Here is a 24,336-nt window from a genome sequence, read left to right as displayed (position 1 = left end):
GTAGTCTACCGCCAATCAAATCTGGTAAATTACTGATCGTGTTTGCTGTGGCTGCTGTTTAAGAGATCCATGGTCAGAGTTTGATTTGACATTATTTCAAGCACTGCTTGTAAATGGATGATTCGACTGAGCACTCACACTGGGCTGTTCCACTCGCTGATCACCACATGTCGCTGTCGAGGTGGTCGCGACACAAAGCAGAGACCACACGCAGTCTCAGATGGCAACTCTTTATTATCGACAGTGGCTGACCTTTTATATACTTTCTAATTGTTTATACTTCTTCTACCCCAACTATTGGCCTCAATAAATCAACATAACACCAGTGGTGAAAAGTAACAGTGACTTCAGCTAACTTTCTAAAAATACGTTGTCCAGCTACGAAGTTCTCTCCTTATCTTTCTTCAATTCCTCTCTTCTCTCGGTCTCCTTGGTAACAGCCTTGGAGAGAGCTCCTTATCAGCTTCTTGCTTCTCAGCTTCTCCTCGCTCCTTTAGCTGACAGGCCCGCCGTTAGCCCCTTCCGCAGTAATTCATCCATGAGGGGCAGAAAACAAGTAGAACAGAATAGGATTAAAAAGTCTGGTGATTAATTAGACTTGGTTTAAGTCTGACACACCTTGAGATGACACCAAAATTAATCATCCTAGAGTGCAGCCTACAGCCCACAACCCGCATTTCTGCATTCAGGAAACATAGTTTCTTCCTTTTACACTGTCTTTATTGAAAAGCTGAAAGACTCAAGACTAAATCCTCCAATGAGTCCATGAAATTTCCTCTCAATGATCTCTTTAGTGCTACTGCAGTCTACTATTCAAGTATACAGGGACAACTACCACAATAATCTCATTAAAAATGCGTGCTTTGTTAAAATACCCATCACCAAAACCCCAATCAGTCATAGTAAGGCAGAATCCAAAAACTTCAAAGTGTGCGTATAATATACTCATTTAGTTGGAAAAAACTAATACACGTTTATTAGAACAAGTTTTGTTTTAAAATCTCATTTTTTCTACTTTGCATAGCTTTACCTCAGACGTCCACAAATTATTTTTGCTGTATTAAACTAGTGAAACAAGGATATCTAGTCTAGATTTTAAGTTCCAGAAGGAAGTATTATGCAGCTGTTATAAATGGAAAGTTAAGTTAGGTTCCTAATTTATCAGTAAAATACCTAATTGCAGAATGAGATCAGCAAGAAATTCTATTACTTTAGAAGAGCAGGGTGATATGTTAGAGAACTCTACCTTTCCAGACACTGGAGAAGGAGGACTAGCACAGGGGCTGGAACAGCTACTGCTCTCTGCAGGCTTCACTGAGGACTGAGCTGGTTTGTCAGCTGAGGATCGTCTGGAGAGCAAAATGTCTTTTTCTTTGTACTTCTTTGGCTGGCGGAGTGCAGGAGAAGCAGATTTCACTGGAACCCTAAAAAGGACATTCCTTGAGTTTCACAAGCAGTCACTGAACATTTTACATCGACCTGTCAGCTACTGCATGACCACACGTATTACAGCAACTACAAAATCTATTAAACCCTAACTAAAAATCCCATACTGATCATGCATTGCTTTTTAATGCTACTGTTAAACCTCTTCTGCTACTTCTCAAGCATCACAATTCACGGACAATATTCCTGACAGCTCTCTCAAACAGCAGGCCCAGGTATGAAACATTTCTTTATGGGATTACAAAGCAGCACACAACAGTATAACACCTTTCAACTGTATTTCCACGGTTTCCACCTCCTATGACTAGCAGAAATTTAAGTGGAGCTTGTATACATCAATTGCAACCTACAGTGAGCGGAAGACCTCACCATCTTACTTTTCAGCATGAGAGGAGGCAGACAATTCAGTTTCTGTTGAGCTTTTTCTGCTGTTGGTTGACTTCCATGTAGATGCCAAAGGAAGTTCTTCACAAGTCACAGGTCTTGGTCTCTGGCCAATTCCTGAAGGCTGCTGCAGACCTGCAGACTGTTCTTCAGCACTCAGAACAGCTGTAATTGCTCTTACAGTTGTTTCATCAGCCTGAGACCACGGCTTAGAAGGAGCTCGCATACGACGCAGGAACAAGCTGTGCCACTTCTGCCTGAGTTGCAGCAGCATACCAGCAGCCTGCAGTGAATTCCAGTTCTGTTAAATACTGATGAAAATTAGATCACACAGGTAAGAGGACCCTGTCTTTTTCACAGCAGGCAGCACCTGGCATTCTAATATAAACAGGGCCCACAATCAAAGGCAAGACTAAGGTCTTGGGGAAGGGGAATAATCCATATTTAAACTAAGATGCTGACTTACTTTCTTTTCCTTGGGTGCAAGGTAATTTTTGAAACATTTCATTTAGCTCTAAGTACTAAACTTAGCTTTGTACTGTAAACCCACAGACTTTTTTTTTCCTTTTTATCTTCTGAGAAAACCCAATCCTTTCATGCTTTATGCCCTTCCTCTCAAATCAGTCTCTACTCATGCACTCTTCAGTCATACTTGAGGGAAAAGAGCTCTAAGTGACATTTTTCTTAAAGAGACACCTGCTCAAATGTGATGACTAAGTTCAGAAGACTGTAGTCTAATTCCCATGTTATCAGGAATGCTTCCATTGAAATCAGTTTTTAAAAATTACTCTTTTGGACACATCTAGGAGAGACAGTGTTATTATTAGAGCTGGTAAAGCTGTATGTTTCATGACCCATAAACTACCTCCTACCATCGCCACAGCTCCTCAATGACATAAAGACTTCTATTTCAAAGAGGTTTTGAAATTTCTCCTTCCAAAATCTGACAGCAACTTTCTTTCAGCAACTCCAGCTTCAAGTGCTCCTTTTTTGATCTGATTTTGGTTATTCTCTCAGAGAAAGAAGAGCACAATATGCCAATGTGGCTGTTCTCTCAGCTCTTGTTCAGATTTTGGCTATCCCAGCTCATGCTATGGCCTGATGGAGCACCATGCAGGCAGGACAGGAGGCCAGAAGGAGCAGAAGGGCCCTTACGCAGCCACTGTCACCTGCAGCTTGCTGTCCCTTGCAGCCATTATCTTTTGTCTGGCACAATCTCTTCAGAATCTGCTGACCTATGGAAAGGGACAAATCTGCCAAGCTCAGACATTTAAAACAGCGCACTGCCCAGAAAGTTTGTGAAGCAGATCCAACAGCATCTGGACTGCAGAGGCTTTCCTGCTCCCTGTGTGAGAGACAGGACACCCACACCAAGAGGGAGGAAGAGGGGTGAGCACTCTCACTGTTGACTTAGGTGACTAATTATTTTCTTTCTTTTTGCTCACAGGTAAAAGAACAGAAAGGTATGGGTGATAGGTGATGAAGCATTGCAGCCCGGATGTTGAACACACGAATTCACGTGACAGACAACTCTGTGCCAAAGGGGATTGAAGCCCTTCAATTCCTGACGAGCTCGACAAGTAAAGGTTAAATCACAGAGTACATGGTTTGAGAGACCCAAATGGACCATGACGTTCTTGGAGAAAATTCTGGGCTACTCAAATGTTACAAACACCTTTTCACATCTTTTTACAATTCTTCTACATGAAGCAAGCCCAGGACTAATTTCTTTCTTACTTCAGGGTCCAGTTTGAGATGGAGCCATTCATCCAGCTTCAGCAGTGGCAGATCAGCAGCTGTTTTGTCCTCCATCTCACTGTCACTGCTATCATTAGATACCCATCCCCCTGAATTAAAGACAAAAGGTGCATTAGCATCTCTATATTATTTCTGCTTATACACAAAAACCTGCATACTACTGTGTTACCAGCAATAATATTTTTCCTTCTAAAATTGACTTTTAAATGTAACCATTTGTAAAACGACCTCTTCTTTTCTGCAAATACACTGGAAAGTCTTTGCTCCAGATAGCAGCAATCAAGTAGCCAGACCTGCTGAAAGTCCTGCTATGTAAAAACCTGTACTGATATGATGTGACTCAACTCATGTACCTTCCCCAGTATTCATAGGCCACTATCCAACTTTTGCCTAAAGCTGTTTGCAAAACCACACGTGGCTCTATTTCCTAGCAAAGCAGCAGATTTAAAGACCTAGTAAGGAAATATATATATATACAGATATGGCTATTAATTAGGATTCCTGATTTTTCTAAAATGCAATTCAATCAGCATAAACACTACTCTAAGGTTCACAGTTTAAAAGCAAGACAGGAAAGCTTCAGAAATAAGTTGGACTTTTAGTTTGATTCAAACTATAACAACTAGCTGCAGTTATTTTTGCTTCCATTCCAGCAGGACTCAATTGAAATGAGGAAAAAAAGGGAAATTTCTATATCTTCTCTATTACTTAGAGTTAAGAGTGCAGTTACCTGACATTAAAAATTATCAATAGAACCTATCTTGAAAATGTATGTGTCAGCTAGAAGCAACATGACTTGTTTGCCATATTGATTGTTTCTAAATTATTCTTGCAGTTTCAATAATCTGGTTCAATGTATCAAATAAAGTGGTCTGTAGAAAAAGAACACACATACTACACTTCTCAGTACCAGTATGATCATTAGACATTGTGGCTGCATTCTTTCCTTATGAACTATACTGCAGTTTCTGATACCCTGGAACTGTGTCATTTATGGGCTTGAATATGTAAGGAATCCCAAAACGGAGAGATTTCTTACAGAACCGACAAACTCCTCCTGAATAACTACAGGAATTAGAACAGCGCTGTTTCCAGAATCAGCCAATATATGTATTAAATATTACTGAAAAGTAAGCTTTCCTTGTCACACACTGATGGACACCAACGGAAACATTCCAAATCCAGACTCCGGTGTACCTCGGAAGGATGAAGATGCCTGCAAGGCATTACTTGGCAGTCTGGCTGGTCCACAGAAGAGGGACACGGTGACAGGTGTGACAACAGAGCAGCACCTGATGTTTGCTGTCCGGTGAGCTGCCGTCATTTCATCGTATATAAGCCAGTCTGTAGGGAGGGCCTGGATGGCTGCAGCTTGTCCATTTGCTGGGGCAATCTGTGCAAGAGCAGGTAAGACCAGGCTATTATACCCTCTACCTGTAATGAATGTAAATTTGAACGTATCTCTCATTTTATCCACAGACATTGTGCATGCCTCAACCTGGCAGTGTTCACGGCCAGGCTGGGGGGGCTCTGAGCAACCTGGACTAGTGGAAGGTGTCCCTGCCCGTGGCAGGGGTTGGAATGAGATGAGCTTTACGGTCCCTTCCAACCCAAACCATTCTATGATTCTGTATTTTGAGAAATAAATACATGTATAATTAGATACATATAAAAATATACATGCAAATAAAAAAGCATGAGAGAATTCAACCAGATTCATAAATTATCCTACCATGATAAAACAAAATATTTTGCTTTAAAAAGAAACGTTAAAAAAAAAGTTTCAGAGAAAAACTTGCTTTTAAGAGTAGGGATCATTATATCTTTAAAACAATTTTATAACTGGGGCGGTTTTTTTACCATTTTGCCTTGTTCCATCTAGAGAAAGGACTAATTGAAACAATGGAAAAATGAAACAACTCCAATTCTATCAGCTGAGTAGAACAGTATTTTCTAAAGCTGTAGTGTTAAATGCCCATAGTGCTTTTAACGTACTGACAACTAGGAAAAGACATTTCTAAAACATGGGAGAGATTTTAGTGCCGTGTTTTTTGAACTATGAATTCCAAGTGGTTTTACCTTTTTATACTGAGACTGGCCAAGAACAGAGGTAGGATGAAATCGCACTTTCTTCTCCTTTGGTTCAGTCAACAGCAGGCTTTCTCTGTCTACATGCACCAGATTGGGATACATCCCGGCCACTAAGGCAGCTTTAATCACAGCCCAGTTCTCAGAGTTAGCATTAACATCTCTAATATCAGCTCCTCCTCTGGCTCTCACAAAACCTGACAAATGAAAAAGACAAAACAGCGCCACGTTAGCTTCTCTTTGGTTCTCAAAAGGAGTTAGAAACTAAAGGTGAAATAAACGACTTATTTGTTTCATTTTTCACCACTGCCAACCTTAACAGCAGCAAGAAGAAACCATTACACTGAAAGCCTTCCTGATAAGGGGTTTCATACTAACACAGAATATTGCTGTTTTCTACAAATTAAAGATATTTCCAATGGGAATAATTTATTAAAACATGAAATGCAGTGGCATGTGGAGATGAGGGTGCTTTCAGTTAGATCAGCCACACTTCCTCATCTACTCCATACCCTGCATGAATGTGTACATGAAGGTGTATTTCAAATTAAGTAAGGAAAATTACACCAGTGAACATGACTTTTGTTACAATTTCTAAATGCTTGACTTTAAAACAAGGTTAAAATTGTTTCCAACTTCTTTACCTGAGGCTCGAAGCTGGCCAAGCAACTGTGTTCTCATTCCTGCAATGATTTCCATTGTGGCTTGGGATACAAAGTTCTTTTCACAGAAGGCTCTCTCCCAGCCGTCACTGCGGGCCTTCTGCCATGCCTGACAACGTTTTTACATTTGCCTATTAATTTGAAGGGCTTAAACTAAAACTGCATTTTTTAAAAAAGATTACATTTATGTCAATAAAATGCAAAACCCACTCCAAAAGTTAATGTATCAAACCAGATACTTTTTTCTGCTCAAGAATTAGATTCTCTTTACGTGTTCACTAGAATGATGATTATGTCAAGCTAAAACAAGAAATAAAGATCATTACATTAAGATCATGATTTGAAGTTCAGTGTAGTAGGATATAAAGAGGCACATGGTTAGAACATTTAGAATTTTATAAGGTTTGAAAATATCAACAAAACATACTACAAGAAGGGTTCCCTCACAAATGTATGAGTCCAATACCCAGGAAAGCCACTAGGCAAAAAGAAAGTCTTCTCCGAGGACTTAAGCACAGTCCACCACTCTACATCCAAGTGGCTTGGTACATTTGCATTGCTTGGCTGGTGTGCTGTGATCAGAACTCTCTGAAATGAAATTCTACCTGGAAAGCCCTGAGCAGGGCCATGTGGTCACTGAACGTCCCGGCAGCAAAACGCTTCCTGCACAGCACGGCTGCTCGCTTTTGGGAGGCCAGCGTGGGCAGCACAAAAGGGTCTTGGCAGGCAAGAGCACAGGCAATGGTCAGAACGGGATCCAGGCACTTCAGAACTACAGCATACAACACCATTTTACCGAGGTGTGGCTCTACAGGCAATTCAGTGAGGTGATAACCAAGCTCAGTGAGATCTTCCCAAGGGTCCATGGCATCTATGGTCTGTTTATAAACAAACAAACAAACAAAGGAGAGGGGGACGGGTACGGTGGACAAAATCACTTTACAGAGAAAGCAGAAAGGATGTGAATACTGGACATTAACTAGACTTGTTTCCAAACACTAAAAAAGCAAGTGAAACTATTAACAGAGACAAGACTTCAAAGCACTCTCTTCCCTTGACATGGAAAACCACATCCCCACACACAAAATGAAAACAGACAATAAACAAAAACTCAGAACATCCTTAGGTAATTAAAAACGGCTTCAGGACAAACTGAAGTCAGTAAGACAGACTGCTACACCACAAATTTGGGATCAAACACAATTACCATCTAAACCTATTCCTTCTCTGACCTTAAGCATATGCACAGCATTTCTCACAGTTACAGCAGGCGGAGGATCAGGAGCTTTCATAAGGAAGTCTACAACTGGACAATTAATTGGAGTCAGAAGTTTTGTGTACAAACAAATCTCCTGCAAGGTAAAAGGCAGAACAAAAAAGATTACCAAGATTTGGAAACAACCCCAAACCCATGATTTGTTGCAATTAATAGTATGGTTTGAGGACATTGTATTTTTTAAAGTTACAGTTTCTAACTGAACATGCACCTGAAGCGGCATTCTTAGAAGTTCTGGAGATTGAAATTCCAACATATTCTGAAATCGCAGCCTGCTGAAGAGACGAAAGCAGACTCCAGGCTGACAGCGCCCAGCCCTTGAAACTAAAATATGGGAAGTGGTGAAAATGAGGATTTCTTTCTAAAAACAAAACCTAAAGCCCACAAAGAGACACAGAAACTCAGAATGGAAAAGAAGAAGCAGTTCTATGAAGACAGTGTTGTCAGTCACACGCAAAGTGAGAGTTTTCCAATCAGGAGTTATTTTTGAGAGTGTGGCAATTTTTTAATGGTAATTTTAACCCAACACTGAGAAATCTGGAGAAAGAAAAACAAGGCTTATCTAATGTAAAGTGCTGTGGGGTTTTTGCTAACTTAAGACCAGTCCAAATCTCAATCGTCCTTTGTTGTAAGGAATCAGTTGCAAACTTTATTTCTTCCTCTCACATCCCCCAAACAGAAGTGACGCTTGGAGTAAAAGGCAAAATAAAGATTAAATAACTTGTGAGTGAATGAGAGACAGCCAGTTCTCTCATTCATATACATCTCTGTGCAAATGTGCAGCTTAATGCCAGTATGACTGATTAAACAGGCATTTGTTGCTACATAAACTTCTGAGCCCTCACCCACAGTGTTGGGAAGAATATAATCATGGCCTGTTAAGTCATGGATAGCTTGGAGAAAGTGAAACAGGCAGTCCTCTGCCCACAGACAAGATGTGAAAACACCCCACTGGACACTGTGACTGCTGGTGCTACATGGGAGAAAGAGGAAGGAGAACAAATTAATGGGGGGAGAACAACCCAGACCTTTGGGAAATGCCTGAGCATCACTCTTCTACAACTTGGGAAATTATTCCAAGGAAATACATACTGACCCTACACACTGGACTAGGCTAGAAACAGTTACTACGTTGTGTGCTTTATTTGAAACACAGATTGTGGATATCTGCAAAATGGAAACCAGTATGAGGCATTTATTACCTGCCTTTTCTCTGGACAGCACTGGCTTTTGAAATCCAGCCCATTTTTAGCACTGTAACACGACTCAGCACATCAAAAGACTTCTAGAAAAACAAAGAAAGGAATATAAACTGAAAACTCAACAGGGTATATGAAATAAAAGTTACTAGTTATTTAGATTACCAACAGAAGTTTCCTAAAAAGTATGAAACACTAATAGATATACAGTAGCTTCTGCAACAAAGGTACCTTCTCAGTTTCAAGTGAATTTATGATGGTATCTCCTTTGTAGTATCTTAATGCTCCACAGTTTGTGAAAGTCAACATTTTCTAGTCAATAGGTAATTGCAAGTCAGTAAAAGCTATGTCAAATCTGTGTTCTGAGATATCACAAAGCAGGTAAAACTACATTATTATACCAAATAAAGTTTTCCTTTTTATCTCACTTGGAAATTACCTACTTGTTTTCTTAGACTGATGTACAATTACAAAAAAAAACACTTTATGAGAACCTCAGAAATTTGGTGTGCATATCACCTATGAAATCCAATTTCATTTTCAAAGCTGTACACTAGGTCTTAAATTGCCTCATTGTGTGTTCTCACTTTTCTTGAACAAGTAATGAGGAATGGGCACTGAACACAGCAAAAAAAACTGCTTAAAAACTTCATGGATTATTTTTGGACTTGATACAATAGTAGGACAAAAGGAACTCCCAGTGCTCTCTAAGTCTCAGGAAGGTGGTGGTCTAAACTGAGGACTTGTTTTAAAAATCCAGGAGAAATACTAAATTGTGAAAGAGAAAGATCCATTAATACATCAAGCTAGATTAGCTTTTACAAGGTTTTTTAGACAGCTAGCTATTTACAGTATTTGTCTTCAAACAAATGGATGTTGAAACTTTTCAGCGGGGACTGTTGCCTGACAGGCAGTAGCTCTCAGCTAGTAAAAGCTTTTTTTCATTTTCATGTAAAGTAAAAAAAAAAAAAACCAAGTTCTCCAAAGTTTATGCACTGTGTGTTTTAGAATTGCACTAGGAAAATTGAAGGCAATCCTACCTCTTTCACCTTGCCTGAGTCAATGACAAACACCACATCATTGACTGTTATGCTGGTTTCTGCAATATTAGTAGAAAGAATCTGCAAAGAAAAAAAACAAAACCACCAAAACTAGAGTCACTGTAAAAGCAAAGGCAAAACAGATCATTGTAGCATGGGACAAAGTCCTCTAATACTTGCAATTTTGCGGATGCCAAAAGGTGGAGTTTCAAGCACTTTCTTCTGATCCAAAGTCTGCACACTTGAATGAAGCATGAAAACTTGGTATCTAATGCAAGACAAAAGGAACATTTTAAGGCTCCTGAAAAGAAGCAATGAAAAGCCACAGCAACTAAAGGTTTTACCTGTGAGCATTAGCAGCAAATCTCTTGTCATCCAAAAGAATGCGGTCCCTGAGGCTCACTATCTCATCATACCCAGGAAGAAATATTAAAACTGCTCCTAAAAAAGGAAGTGGGTTTGCAAAGTTAAACAGAAAATTCAAATACGTGTCGACTAGCACTCAGAAGGTTTTAACGTTTGGGGATTGCTGAAAAAAGAGCACGATTCATCAGAAGCCAAAGCCACAACAGCTGGTTGGGTATTTACCTACCTGCATCACAACTATGACAGATGCTGTGAAGTAAGTGCATTATCAGATCCAGATCCACTTTTTCATCATCAAAACTGTGATGATAAGCTGCCAGTAGTTCTCTGTCCTCTGCACTAAGGTCACTACCACTATTTTGGACCAGGGAACTTTCATCCAGATTTCCAAATGCAAATGAAGCGCTGTAACAGAAAAATACACCAGAGTCAAGGCTGCCCCTTCGGGTTTGCATTGAGCCATCAACTCAAACTTAGATCAAGAACAACACGACTATTGGTCTTGAATTCCAATGCTGAAGTGTAGCAGAAGGGAACCACCATACTATTGCTGTTCACTGATTTCAATGTTAACCCAACAAAGGATGCCCCTTCATTTATTAGTGCTAACTTCCGTTTTCTTCAGCTTCATTGAAACACAACCATAAGCAAATGAAAGTGTAAAGATACTTCTCGTTTATCTGTTCAAGGAAAAATATTTAAGAGATACGTATTCTCCAAAAATTTCCCCCTAGCAGAAACTGCACTGAGAGAAATTATAATAAATATAATCTTTACAAAACACTACCTCAACTATGATAACTGTAAGTTAATCAGAAAAGCATTCTTGAATGGCCTAGTGTACACATTACTTCTGTCAATTTTCTTTAACATGCCTATTGCGTATAAAAATATACAGATAAAAACACATGACAGATCTGTTTGCAAAGTAAGCATGTGAAAAGAAAATGGCACATAGCATACAATTAGCAAGTTGTGCAAACATAAACAATATGATACTGAGTACAAACTTGTTTGGTTTTGAAATATTCTTAAAAAAAAGGGTATTGCTATTCAGTCCAGATTTTACAGCATGAAAAGATAAAACCTGTTCTGATTAAAAGAACACAAACCTCAAATTCCCCACCACTATCATATACAACTCCTTCTGTAAAACAGTTACAGCTTACCTGTAGGATTCCAACAGATCAACAACCTCTGTCTGTCCAAAGTGCCTAGCCCAGTCCACAGCCATCCTGAAAGAGTTGCACAAGTTGTTTTATTAGATTTTTCACTTCAAAAGATGAAGATGAAGAGCACATCAGGTGAGGCAATTGACACCAGACTTTTGTACCCATTTCTTTCAGTTATCTCTCAGTTATTGCTGGATCTTCAACTTCCCATTTGAAATAGGTGTTAACAGCTATCTGACTTTTAGGTAACTACAGTTCTTTACCACAAAAGAACGTCCTTGTACACAGGAGCACCTGCAAACATGCACAAGGAAATGAGGAGGAAGGAGGTGCCATTCCTTTAAAAAGCCCACAACAACGTGCAGAGATCAGATCTGCCTGTTTGCAGTACCCTTGAAGTCATCTCCAAAAGTCACACCCCAGGCTTAACATTTGGCTATTTCAGGTCTTTCAGAAGCTGTCCTCCTCACAATGCACTTCACTGTTTTACACCTTTAAACTGCATTTCTTCCCAAGTTTTTCAAATGTTAGTACCAGATATCAGACCCCTGGAATCCTAATTCTTATCATTCCATACTACAGTTACAAACTGTACTTCCCTGCTTAGATGAAGACATACTCCATGACCACAGAACTTGAGTTTCTACAGATTCACAAATATTTTTACATGCTACAACATACTTAGAAACGTAACAGAAAGATCTTCTGATATAGGTAACTCCATGAAAATACAAACTGCCAAACATTTTGGTCCAATTCAGTAGATTACAGTTGTTCTGCTAAGCAGTGTCTTCAATAAGACCTACTGAAACAAAGTTCATAGCTCATAATCAAGACCATGTAATTAAGAATTCAATTTAGAATTTACAGAAAACAATGTGATTAACAGGAGTTAGAAATTGTTTAGGCTGTCAAAATCTATAGTTCTTACAGCAGTGTGATAAGTTAGCAAATTAATTTAGATGTAAAGAATTTTCTTTCTTTCTCCTGTATTGACAAATAAATCTATCTTTTGGTTTCTCTGTTTTTACCAGCCATTAGATGATTTGCAGTGGATACTTGCTCCCATGCTGATCAACTCTTCTACTTGACTCAAAAAGCCTCTCCCTGAAGAAATCATCAGAGCAGTCGCACCAGTTTCACTGTGCCTATAATCAACTGAGAAGTAAAACAAAAAAATCCAGCAAACCCCATAGAAATCTTATTTCTTCATCTAAATATAGTACAAATATTGCTTTCAAATTCCAGCCCAAAGAGAATTTGTTTCCTCACTTTATCTCTGCAGTCACTTCATGTGAATTCCACACTCTTTTAGAAACACACTTCTGTCAATACTTGAAAACAACATCATCAACTAATTAAACAACTCATTAATTCTGCTAGCCCTATCCATTTTTTCAGTAGGCATCAGAATGTCAAGGTAACAACATTTGAAAGTGGAGAGAAAAGTAGCCATAAAAATCCAAGTAAAGTTGAGGTTGCTTTTTTCTTATGTAATAGCACATGAAACTTACCACTGACATTTTCAGTTAAAATAAGATTTAACACCTGAGCAAACGAATCAGTATCTTTATGCAACCAGATGTCAGAAAGACAGGAATCCATTTCTTTTACTATCCACGGTTCAAGGCAATTCACATCTTTTTCAGTCTGAAGATAAAAAACAATACTGAAAGATTAGTCTCTTCCAAGAGTTGTCTTCATTCTCATACATTACCCACAAAGAATTTGAATGGTAATTTTTCCCAGCAGCAACCAGAAATCCAGCACTCAGGTATCAATGCATTGATTTTGTCAGATGCAAGTACTAACACAATGGCAGTCCAGCCATTTGATCTGAGGAAAAGCTGTGTACAACCACCCTAATTGAAGAGCACACTTCAGCTACAGCAGTTCACCCCAATCAAGTAATCTTTAAAATAGGTTAATATCCCCAAAGACTCTACAGAACTACCTTTAGAAAACAGATTTTAAATGGCTAGTAATACAACACAAATATAAATGTCTCTTCCAACTAAAGAAAAAACTTACCAGTTGATTAAATACTGTGTCACCACCATCATCCAACCATTTGTACTCCTCATTTGCCCTTGGAACCGATTTTTGTCTCCGAGATGTCCTTTTGTTACTGTTGCCTTGAGCTGAACACCACTCAGCAAGAGTGTACTTCTGTTTCTCTTCTAGAATGCAAAATATTCCCCAAGAAAGTTTGAGTCATCTTTATTATCCATTGTTTTCTACTAAAAAAGACAGTTCCAGCAGGTCCAAGTTTTACCTATTCAACCTCTCTTATTTAATCTAGAATGCTACTACCAGTCCAACATAAATGACATGTTTAAGGGTACCCAAAGTGCACACTGCAAACAAGGGCTATAAGAACGAGGTAAAACCCACCACTTTGGTGTTTCACCCCCCAAGCCTCCATTATTCCAAACTACTGCATTCAAAGGGTCTTCCTTAAGTAATCACCTTCCACACAATCTCAGCCCAGATCTTTTTCCAGAAATGGAATGCTGAAGACAAGCGAGACAGTCCCTGCACGTAACAACTTATTTTTCTACACAAGTGGAAGAAACATTAGAAAACACCAGTCTCTTAACTGAACTTTTCTCTCCCCAGTGATCAGAGATGAGCACTGTGATAAATATCCAGTTAGGACTGTATGTTATAGCTTTGGGGTTTGCTTTTTTTTTTTTTTTTAATTTCTTTAAATAATCACTGGGATCATTACTTTCAGGTGCCAGGAAAACTTCTGAAGCAGTATCTACTTAATCAACTGAAAACCAATGATGTTTAGCTCAAGAGTGTTAACACAAAAAATACATCCATGCCTGAAGAAAGCAGTGAAAAATGTTACTGAAGGGAACAACTTGTCCATTTAGTGCAAGATTGTACAAAATCCTGCCTGCTTTAATTGCTGCACTTTAATTTGCACCCAAAGGTACAGAGCATCCTATGCTTCTTTAGTATTCATGTGGGCACAGCCCCCAGGTCTCTATAACTCTACAGAGTAATAATTAGAAAACAGATGACATTTATCAACTGAAAGAAAAAAGAATGCAACCACCAAATCAAAGTGATTTTTTTCATTAATTGCATAAACTATTTCAGTAATGTAAATACTGAGAGCTTAAAAATACTTGCTGTCATCTAATCACATCTCATTTAATCTCCTGACTTTGGAATTTTAACAGAAAAGAATCCTGTTAATTGTTTGTTCAATCAACCAATGATTCTCATGGCCAACCCTTACAATTAACAAGTCCACCGACCTTGCTGCTTCTCTTCTTTGTACTTCACCATCTCTTTGTTTGTATACCCAGTGCTTCGTAAAATGTCCTCCAGAAACAACTCTTTAACTTCAAAAGGCCTCCCTTGGACTAAAATAGAAAAAAATCCATAAAAGATTATATATTCACTAGCTTCACTTACAGCATTCATTTTTTCAAAAACTATCTTCACTGCAGTTTATTTTTCTCAGAATTATACAAAACAAAACATTTCCAAAGTAAAATGCCCCCTTGTTTCTCCTCAACCTCTTCAATTTTATCAAGTGTTACAGCAAGAGATGTTCATAAGACTGACAGTTATGAATTTTTTTAATGAGAAAAAGAGAACAGCCATTTTTGTTTAGGATTACAAACAAGAACTCGCCATGTAAGTCTGCCACCTGGATTTAAAATTTCATGAATTAATAAGCAATTAATACAGCTTTTTGCAAGGTTCCACACGGAGACAGTACATCTTTGTACTGAACTACTTTCTTTTCATCAGAAGTATGTGAGAAGAGAGCCTTATCTCCATGTCCTCAACTAATTCAGCAAAGCTGAGCTTTCTTTACTGAATACTTCTTGACAGATGAGACATCCCAGTGGCCTTTACCTTCTCATAATTTATCCTGAATTCTTTTTCAACATGATTGTTTTCTAGACCTTATCTGTGGACATTAAAGGATGCTTTTTGCATGAAGAATTCAAATCTCTGCATTTTGATTTCTTGTCCCTTAAGCTGACTCAGGATCACTCCGGATTTTCCTTCAGAAAGAGCAATCCACAATTCACATACTTTTAGAAGCTGCCACAGAGGAAGCCTTCCAACACTGAGCACAAGCTCTGTGTACTACAGCAATCCATAGCTACAAAATGTTGGTTTCTGTGGTCAGGATTTTGTCAGCCATAATGCTGAAGGAGAATCAAACCTTTTACATTACATTAACACACAAAGATGCTTCTTTTAGTTCTTAAATTCTCAAAAAGAAAAAAAAAAAAAAAAGGGAAAAACCATCTTTTCAATTGTTATTGGCCTGTTACATAACCAGCACAAGCACTGTGGTAAACTGGAGAGATTGCCATCAGAATTTCCAACACAAATTGACCGATCTGAAAGAACAGGAAGCTGCAAAAAGAGTAAACTGGAAAGCCACACAACAATCACAACTGAGGCTCTCGCTTGCAAAAAAAATTCAGAGAATATGAAAGCATGTGTAATTTCCAGATTCCTGTCTCCAACAAGTTGCAAGCCTTATTTTACTAGGCAGAAATTCAAAACTGGGAACTAAACACTTCCATCTGTAAAAAAAAAATTAGGAAAAATAGGCTTCCTCTCACAAACATTTGTTAAAATAAACCAGTAAGCAATCCCACTTCCTAAAACTGTTGAGATTTTTTTTAAAAAGGCTGACATGCAGAGCATCTACCTGATTGTCAAATAAAGCATTTCTCTTAAAAGCTACTTTTCAAAACACATTAAACTTGGACATTATTGTTGAAAAAGTAAGAGGATTGCAAGGTGCCAGAGCAGATCGCCCATGCAGAAAACCTTCAAGCCAGGAGCGTGGGGAAAAAAACACAAACCCACAAAACCCCCCCATCTCCCACACATTTATATTTTGCCTCTACTAAAGATCAGTCACATGAAATTAAAACAGCAATAATGGTAACTTTTCTTTGCATTTGAATGTAATCTAACTGCAGGTAACTGAGTCTGAACACAAACTAAGAGAAACTGGATGCCTTTTCTGAATATTCACCTAGATGAAGGGCTGCTAATTTTCTTTAAATCAAAGAATCATGTCATTCTTTTTTCATGTGAAACCCGATCTGCCTGAGCCTGTATTTCTGAACTGAACAGCTACAGTTAGCTGTGTTTCATCCAGCAACCAGTAACAACCTTCACCAAGCCTGAAGAGTGAGATTCTACTGGAATGTATTAATATGTATCACACTCATGTAGCTCCTAAGTCCTGTATCAGCATGAAGACAGCACTTCAATAACCTCTTCCCACTTCTTCAGTTAACAGTGGAGGGGGGCAGGATGTACCTGCATGTACAGAACTCCCAGTGACTAAAACACTTCACTCTGAACGAGGTGCAAATAGTCAAGAAACAAGAAACCTGAATACACAAAGAACAAGGATTCCTGGAACTCTCAGTGTATTCAGCACCTGCCTTTACTCAGAATAGTTTGCTACAGTTTAGTAAGATCTCTGAGTCTCAGGGCAGCTATACTCAGATTTAAGAGTTAAGATCAAGACTTACTATGTATTACTGGGCAGCTTCCAAAATACCTAATAAAGAGATTTGTATCTACAGCAGCACCAGAAAGAATTAGTTTTAAATGATGCTGGTTTTGCAGCACATCTCTCAGTTTTATTAGCAAGAAGTCGCTGAATCTATCCCTCTCATGTACTTCATCCTGTAACAAAAGGAAAAAAAAAGAGATAAAAAGCCATCATAGATTCAGGATCATAACTTCTGACAAAAACAAACTTTTCTAAAAAAATAAAATACATGATTTGGTGGCACATTACAGAGGCCTTAAAATGTGTAAGTCTAGTTTAAGTAATAGGGTTTTTTTAAAAAACTATCCATAAGCAAATAAAAAAACACTTCAAGAAGTTTTTATCAGCGCTGAGGGCATTGCAATGCTGAAGCTGTACGCACCTTAACTTTAGAGGCTAAAGTGAATATCTGAGACCTCTCTGATTTTGTATTTGAAGCCAAATTTCAAGGAAACGCCCCAAACCACAAATCCTACAAATCTTATTTTCATAAATTCTCACTTCACCACTGATGAGCATTTAAAGAAATGGATGACACCACATAATCAGAAAAACAGACAGATTGCTTAGACAAGTCAAAGCCACACAAAGCCTATAAATTAAGGCACCTAACTGATTCATCATCTTTGTCATTCTTCTGTTTTGATTTCTATTATGAATGAAGGAAACAAGGACTCAAAATACAAGGTTTGTAGGCTGACATCAAGAATGCATAGATCATTCTCATGCCTTTTTAACTTTGATAAACAGGCAGGCACCTAAACTTATCTTTTAACCTTCAGGACTTCAGTCTTGCCATAAGCATTCTAGTTCCCCTTCCTTATTAAATTCCACAATAGGAATATTAGCATACTCATAAAGGAACACATCTGAATCATTTGTTAGCCATTAGACTCCACATTATCTAGAAAACTCTGGGCAAACAAATGGACTGAAAACCTGCTATTGCTAAAACAAATGATAACAGAAATTCTGAGACAATCACATTGAACCACATCCATGTAAGCCTCCCTAAGGATTTGCTGCTGACAGGGGAAGTTCAGAAAAATTTACACTTCTGTCTTTCTCCACTCCTCCTGATTCCACAATTAATCATTGCCATGAAAATAAACTATTTTTACAGGAAAAAACACAAACACACAGAAAAACACCAAACTCCACAAAACATGCATGCTACTCTAAGGACTCAGAAAGTCTCTAAAGCTGATTCATCTTCTACCAAACAAAAACACCTAAAGTGCTCAGCAAATCTAAATAAAACAAATGAGGACCTCATTTTCCAAGGCAATACGTATTGCCCCACCCCACATGAAAGACCACAGGATGCTCACCACAATAACATGGGTCACGGTGGAGAGGGTGCTGTCTCCTGCCATCAGCGTGCCAAGGAGCATGTCATTAGTGCAGAATGTTACCAGTGTCTTTGGAGAAACCCTATGGAACACATCACACAGACAGCTCAGGGGCTTTGCACCATTTAAAGGCAGCTGGCTTTCCAGGGATCAAAAATTAAAGCAGCTGCTGACCACAAGAGGAATTACAGTTCTCTCCCCAAAAGACTCCTGCACACCACTTGTTTTTAACTGGTGCCTTTTCCCACACATTTCCTAACAATTTGTAGTGCTTGCGCCCCAAAACTTCAGACAACAGATTAATTGAAAAAATAAGATTCAAATTTTAATAAATAAGGAAGTAAAAGAGAAGCGTGAAGAAATGCTGCTTGCTCTCACTGCTCTTCTTGAACTGCTGCCTCTGTTGTGCAGGTTTTCCTCCCCTGCTCCCCACTGTCCCAGAGGCACTGCCACCATCACAGATGGGCTCAGCCTCGGCCACAGGCAGGTCTGTCTTGGCTGGCACCGGCTCTGTCACACACGGGAGAGGCTTCTGGCACCTCCTCACAGAAGCCTCCCCACAGCTCCCAAAGCCTTGCCTTGAGGACACAATACAGTACAGCTGACTAAATCACAAAGTCATCTGCTTCATCCTCTGCTCCTTCAGAAGGTCAAACTACTGAAATGTTACAATTCTATACTGAGAGAAGCTGTCCCAATAAAAACAGCAATTGTCACTATTCCCTCTGGTACTGCCATTCTCAAGGAGCTGAAAAGTTCCTTTGTACTGTACTCTACAGCTCTTCTCTGGAAGACAGTTCAGAAAACCTTAAAAATTATACTTCTGTCTTACTATAAACACATCTAAACATCTCCATTCCAGATTTTTTTTTGTCCACAGCTCAAAATATTGTTATTTCTCCCTTTCAGTGTTTCTCTGCAGCAATTGTATTGATTCCTCTCAAGCTGGATTTCCTGCACTGCTTCCAGCAATTCTTCCATTTTCACCTGACTTTGCTCTTCTTCTGCCAGCATAGTACTTCCAGATATTAATCATCCAGCTGATTTGTGATACATCTTCACCAGCTCTTCTCATCTCTTTATATCCTTGTGAGCTTTCGTACACACATTTGAATTCTTACTGCGGCTTTGTTGTTCAAGCGCATTCATTTTCATCAGCTGTGTGTTATCTTTGTTCACTCAAGCAACACAACCTTTTGCCATCTTCTGGTCACTCATATCCCAACTGCTGGCCCTTCCCTGAAATGTCATTTGGCTACACGGTGCAAAGATGTAAAAACCCCACACAATCCATTCATGCTCTGCTTTACAGACAAATTCATCAAGTGATACTGAAATCTCTACTTTTACTTCACTTCATGTTTTAAACACAGAAGCTGAAGAAGAGTAAATTTAGCCCAAACTAGACTGATCAATAATGCTCATCTTCATCAGACGCTTTCCAATTTTGTTGTTTTCCCTTTTATGACTCCTATCAACTCACACTACATAACATTTCTTACAGCATGCTGGTCTTCACACCTACCTTCAAAGCTTGCAGAACTTGTTACAAGTAGAGAGGGGGGAAGAAAAAAAAATAAAAAAGAAAATGTAGACTTGATCTGAAAATCAGACAAGGATTTCCATGCATACACTCCGCAGAAGAAGTCAACAGAAAATACCTGAGATTCAGTTCTATAAGACAACCTACTACATGAAACTGCAAAGCACAGCAAGAAAGCCATCCTTTTCCCTCTTACGTATTCCTTACCTGCAGTAACATATCCCACCTGGGAGGCTGCAACCCAAACACACTGCAGTTTACCTGTACACAAGATGCACAAGACCAACACAAGATCAACTGGCACTCAGAAATACCATTAGTACCTGCTTTCTAACCGGATCTGGTAACCAATTGTCTGGCCAATCTTCTCTCTTCTTTCTGCTGCCACTCTTTCAGCCACAGCAACAGCTGCTAAACGTCTGGCCTGAGTACAGAACACACGACAGGGAGTTCCATTCTTGTAGCAGTCATCAAGGATAAATTGAGGAATCTGTAAAGAAGTGGTTCAAATTTACTTTTTGAGACAGTCACAGCTTTGTTAGCACAGGGAAACAATTTAACTGCATCTCAGTGTTACACATTGCAAAAGACTTTTCATTAGGATTATCATGGCAAGCATACCCGAAGCAGTGGAAAATAAATTTCTAAGTATAACCTCTTTAGGTTTTTTTTAAAGAAAAAACTTGCAGTGTCTCCCTCCTGCTTCAGAGAAATCTAAAAAAAAACTCCTGTAGATAATCGCTCATTTTAACACAAAAAACACTCTGGGTACTAAGAACAGAACTACCTTAGAAGAAAAAGGGCTATACAAACATCACAGCTACTTTCCCTTCAATATTTTGTATTATTTTAATGAAAAAATTGTATCTACCAGAAAATTGTGAGGAATCATTTATGCTTTTAGTACCTATCTACTGGCTTAGTGTTTCAAAAGCAAGAAAGTGAATTGGAACAAGATTTTCAATCATACAGGAAAAGAAAAGCCTTAAAATAGCATCAAAATATCCCGTATCACAAATATTACACAATTGTCATAAATACTGTTCTAGTTTTTATTTAATTGAAGAAACATACTTGCGTAGTTTTTCCTGATCCAGTCTCTCCTAGGATCAAAACAATTTGATTGTCCTTTATTATTTGGACAATTTCTTCCTGTTTTTCAAGAACTGGTAGTGACTGCCTGAAGGAATCAAACTCTGATTCCCCTCTTTTCACTGGGACCTGGGGGATACCATCATTAAGTCGAAAAGTTATCTTGTTTACTTCTTTGTTTTCTGTGAAGACAAGGTAAAAGTTTATTTATGCAGATACAGAGGAAGGTCACAGAAAAACACTGCTCAAAAACTGTACTGAAAAATTAACATTGCTGACTTTTGATGCATCCCTGTGGGTAAAGTGACAAACCCATCACACATTTAGAAGTCATATTTATAGCAACATGTCCTCCTGCAGTGCTTGAAATAAATATCTTTCAAAACAGTTATTACTTTCATAGGTATTTTGAACAAAACCAGACTCTTCCAGAGCATTGCTCCAAGTCAAAAAAGCCCACAAAGAGCAAAAGGAGAAACAGAAACTAAACCAGAGAACACAGCCCGGTGTATTTTGGTGGCCCTTGTATCTGCGCCCACATTTCACACCTGCAGTTCTCCCTAGAAATACACACTTCCAGGGGTAAACCTTGAAGCTATTCCACGCCTTTGCCTGAAATCCTACTAATGCAAGCATGCTGTATCAAGAGTCCTGGCCCCCACACAGCAGTGTGATGTGTTACAAAGCAGTGCATAAGTAGCCAACAAACGGGCACATCTTCTGAGGCAGCTACTTCACATCCATCATTGCAAGTGCTACTCTCTAATTCCTTGAGAATTATTTTCCAGAAGAATGAAAAGCTTGCTGTAAACTCAATTATACATATTTAATGTCAGTAACAGATTCATATACTAAATTTCAACCTCTGTTGTACCAAGACAAACACAGACTAAGAGATCGGGAGAGCTAAAAATACATTCTTGAGATGCGGAGAAAGGCAAATATTAGACTGCTCATTAACTTATCCCTTACATTCCTAAGACATTGCATTTCAGTCCTTGCATTATAGCTTCCCTCTGTTCATTAAACAATCCTATTAAACAACTGAAACAATTGGAAATAACAGCAAAGGAAACACTTCAAGAACAGACACCACCTATCAGAACCATGCCATTAAACAAGGCATATTGGTACAAGTGTTTTCTGTTCACTGCACCCATCTCTGCACACAGAAACACACTGTAACTCTTCCACTTGTAGCTGCTAAAGCAATAATCTAGATTAAAACCTTGCTTTTTAAAAAAAAAAAAAAACAACATTTTATCAGAAATTTGTCTTTCAGTGAACTCTTCCATATTCAAGAAATCAAGAAGTCTGGACAGTAGTCTTTTAAGGACCAAATCTATTTTGTAGAGATGAAGAAATAAAAATTAAAATTCTTCATTTATCAAGGACATTAATTTCTACAAGCAGAACAGACAACTTCATTTTCTCATATGGGTGTTCTTACAGCAGCAGGGGAACACTGACTCTTCAATCCCACCTCACAGAACTTTTATGGAGCCACATTTCAAACTGTGCTTCCAAAAAGATTTGGCTGGAACTGGCTCAAAGATTCTAAATTAACAACACAAGGTGGACATCACCATGTGCATGATATGACTTCCCAAGTTCCTCACAGCACCAGTTCTAAAAGACCTTAAAAGTAAGGAAAATTAATGCGTTTGCAAGAAGGTGTCTGTTAGGACATGAGAGGGGACAGAACAGAAAGAGGTTTCTTTTGTCTTTGGGCTGCAGGTGGTTTTTCCAAGTGGTGGCCATGGACAAGTCCAAAGCAGAACACACGCCCAACGTACCAGATTCAACAGCACAGGCATTTCCTCGCTCTGTCCTTGGCAGGAGCTCCGTGCGTTCCTTATTTGTGACGGGAAAGCGCTGAATCAGACTCCGAACAGCGTGTTTCGTACGGAGAGCCAAGCCACAAGTCATGCCTGCGTGTGCCTCTGATACATCCTTCTTCCTTACAGTCAGGTAGCGATTGGCTCCTTTTCTGTCGGCGGGAGAAGAAAACATATTTTAGGAAAAAGGAACCTACTCTAGGTTGACTTTGATCTGTCAAGGTAGGAGATGCTATGCAAAATCTTTCGGAAAAAAAAAACCAGAAATCACAGTGAGAAGCTTTTTTAATGGAGCCATTAAATCCACAAAGTATAAAAGCAAGCTGTCCCAAAAGGCATGTCACAAACTTTTCCAAGCATGCATACAGCAATGAACACAGATGCTCATTTCTCTTTTACACTTTTTTCTCTAATACTATTCCTTGCAACACAGCTGAGTATGTTGAAAACATCACTCAGGTTATCATTAGTCTTGAAATTCTATTGGTCTGCACCAAAAAACTGAAAATTGTACCCTGACTCACCCTTTGCTTTTAGATACCAGTCCGAGAGACTGACAGAGACGGTGAACAAATGCTCTTTCAGTACTAGTGAAACTAGAAGGAAATTCCATCTCTAGAAGAATGATAAATAATAATGAGAAAACAGTAACAATGCAACAGGCACTAATCTTGACAACTCAGTGTTACAGAACCACAGAATTGCTAGGATTGGAAGGGAGACCAGCCAGTGCAACCCCCTGCAGGGTCACCTGGAGCAGCTGACAGAGGAACACAGCTAGGGTTTGGGATGTCTCCAGAGGGGGAAACTCAGCGCTTTCCCTGGGCAGCAGTTTCAGTGCTCTGCCACTCTCAAAGGAAAGAAGTTCTCCCTCATGTTCAGGTGGAACTTCTTGTGTTTTAAGTTATGGCCATGGCTCCTTGTCCTGCCACCAAAAAGTCTGCACCGCCTTCCTGGGACTCATCTTGAAGATCTTCATATGCATTAGTGAGATCCCCTCTCAGTCTCCTCTAGGCTTAACAGGACCAACTCCCACGCCTCTCCTGATAAGAGATGCTCCAGACCTCTCATCTCATCTCAGTGGTCTCTGCCGGACCCCTGCAGTGGCTCCCTGTCTCTGTGCTGGGGAGCCCAGAGCTGGACACAGCACCCCAGCCGTGCCTCACTAGGGCCGGGCAGAGGGGCAGGATCCCCTCCCTGACCCGCTGCCAGCGCCCTCCCAACAGCCGCAGGCTGCCCCCGGGCCGGGCTGTGCCGCGCACCCGCCTCGTCCCCGCTCCGGAACCGCTCCAGGGCGAGCTGCACCGCCATTTCCACCACCTCGTCCACGCCGACCTCCCTGAGGGCCTCGGCCCGGGCGCGCCCCGCGGCGCCGGCAGCCCAGTCCCCCGCAGCCCCGCCGGGCTGCCGCCGCGGAACCCGCCTGTGTCGCGACATGGCCCCGACACGGCCCCGACACAGCCCCACACGGCCCCACACGGCCCCGACACGGCCCCACACGGCCCCACACGGATCGGGGGCCGCAGCTGCTCGGCCCGAGGGGCGACGCCGGCGGCGGGC

At 39.8% G+C, this 24,336-nt stretch overlaps 2 protein-coding genes across 13 annotated transcripts in view; one reads left to right on the top strand and one right to left on the bottom strand.

Annotated features, from left to right (window-relative positions):
- The window catches only part of LOC128781683 (serine/threonine-protein kinase PAK 3-like), a 90,560-nt gene that overhangs the window by 21,263 nt on the left and 44,961 nt on the right, over positions 1–24,336 (top strand). The window lies entirely within an intron of this gene.
- LOC128781670 (3'-5' RNA helicase YTHDC2-like) lies at positions 217–24,216 on the bottom strand. Of its 10 annotated transcripts, none has more exons than XM_053931423.1 (27): positions 24,039–24,216; positions 23,301–23,391; positions 22,735–22,928; positions 20,921–21,120; positions 20,170–20,336; positions 18,283–18,385; positions 16,929–17,085; positions 14,664–14,771; positions 13,423–13,571; positions 12,906–13,041; positions 12,423–12,549; positions 11,389–11,454; positions 10,446–10,624; positions 10,198–10,294; positions 10,034–10,121; positions 9,854–9,934; positions 8,817–8,899; positions 7,826–7,931; positions 7,571–7,690; positions 6,944–7,216; positions 6,321–6,447; positions 5,668–5,873; positions 4,786–4,981; positions 3,568–3,677; positions 1,824–2,131; positions 1,247–1,424; positions 217–519 (listed from the first exon to the last, which is right to left on the bottom strand). In XM_053931423.1, exons 1-27 carry the CDS (start codon positions 24,211–24,213, stop codon positions 475–477), a joined length of 3,870 nt encoding a protein of 1,289 aa, XP_053787398.1. In that variant the 5' UTR covers positions 24,214–24,216; the 3' UTR covers positions 217–474. The 10 variants fall into 10 exon arrangements, with proteins under 10 accessions (XP_053787398.1, XP_053787402.1, XP_053787397.1 ...); XM_053931427.1 differs by having other exon boundaries at positions 1,824–2,113; XM_053931422.1 differs by having other exon boundaries at positions 7,826–7,938; positions 8,821–8,899.

This window comes from Vidua chalybeata, chromosome Z (genome assembly GCF_026979565.1).
Source record: "Vidua chalybeata isolate OUT-0048 chromosome Z, bVidCha1 merged haplotype, whole genome shotgun sequence".
NCBI classification, from domain to species: domain Eukaryota; kingdom Metazoa; phylum Chordata; class Aves; order Passeriformes; family Viduidae; genus Vidua; species Vidua chalybeata.
The sequence above is the reverse complement of the archived record's forward strand: the minus strand, read 5'-3'. Positions and strand labels throughout refer to the sequence as shown.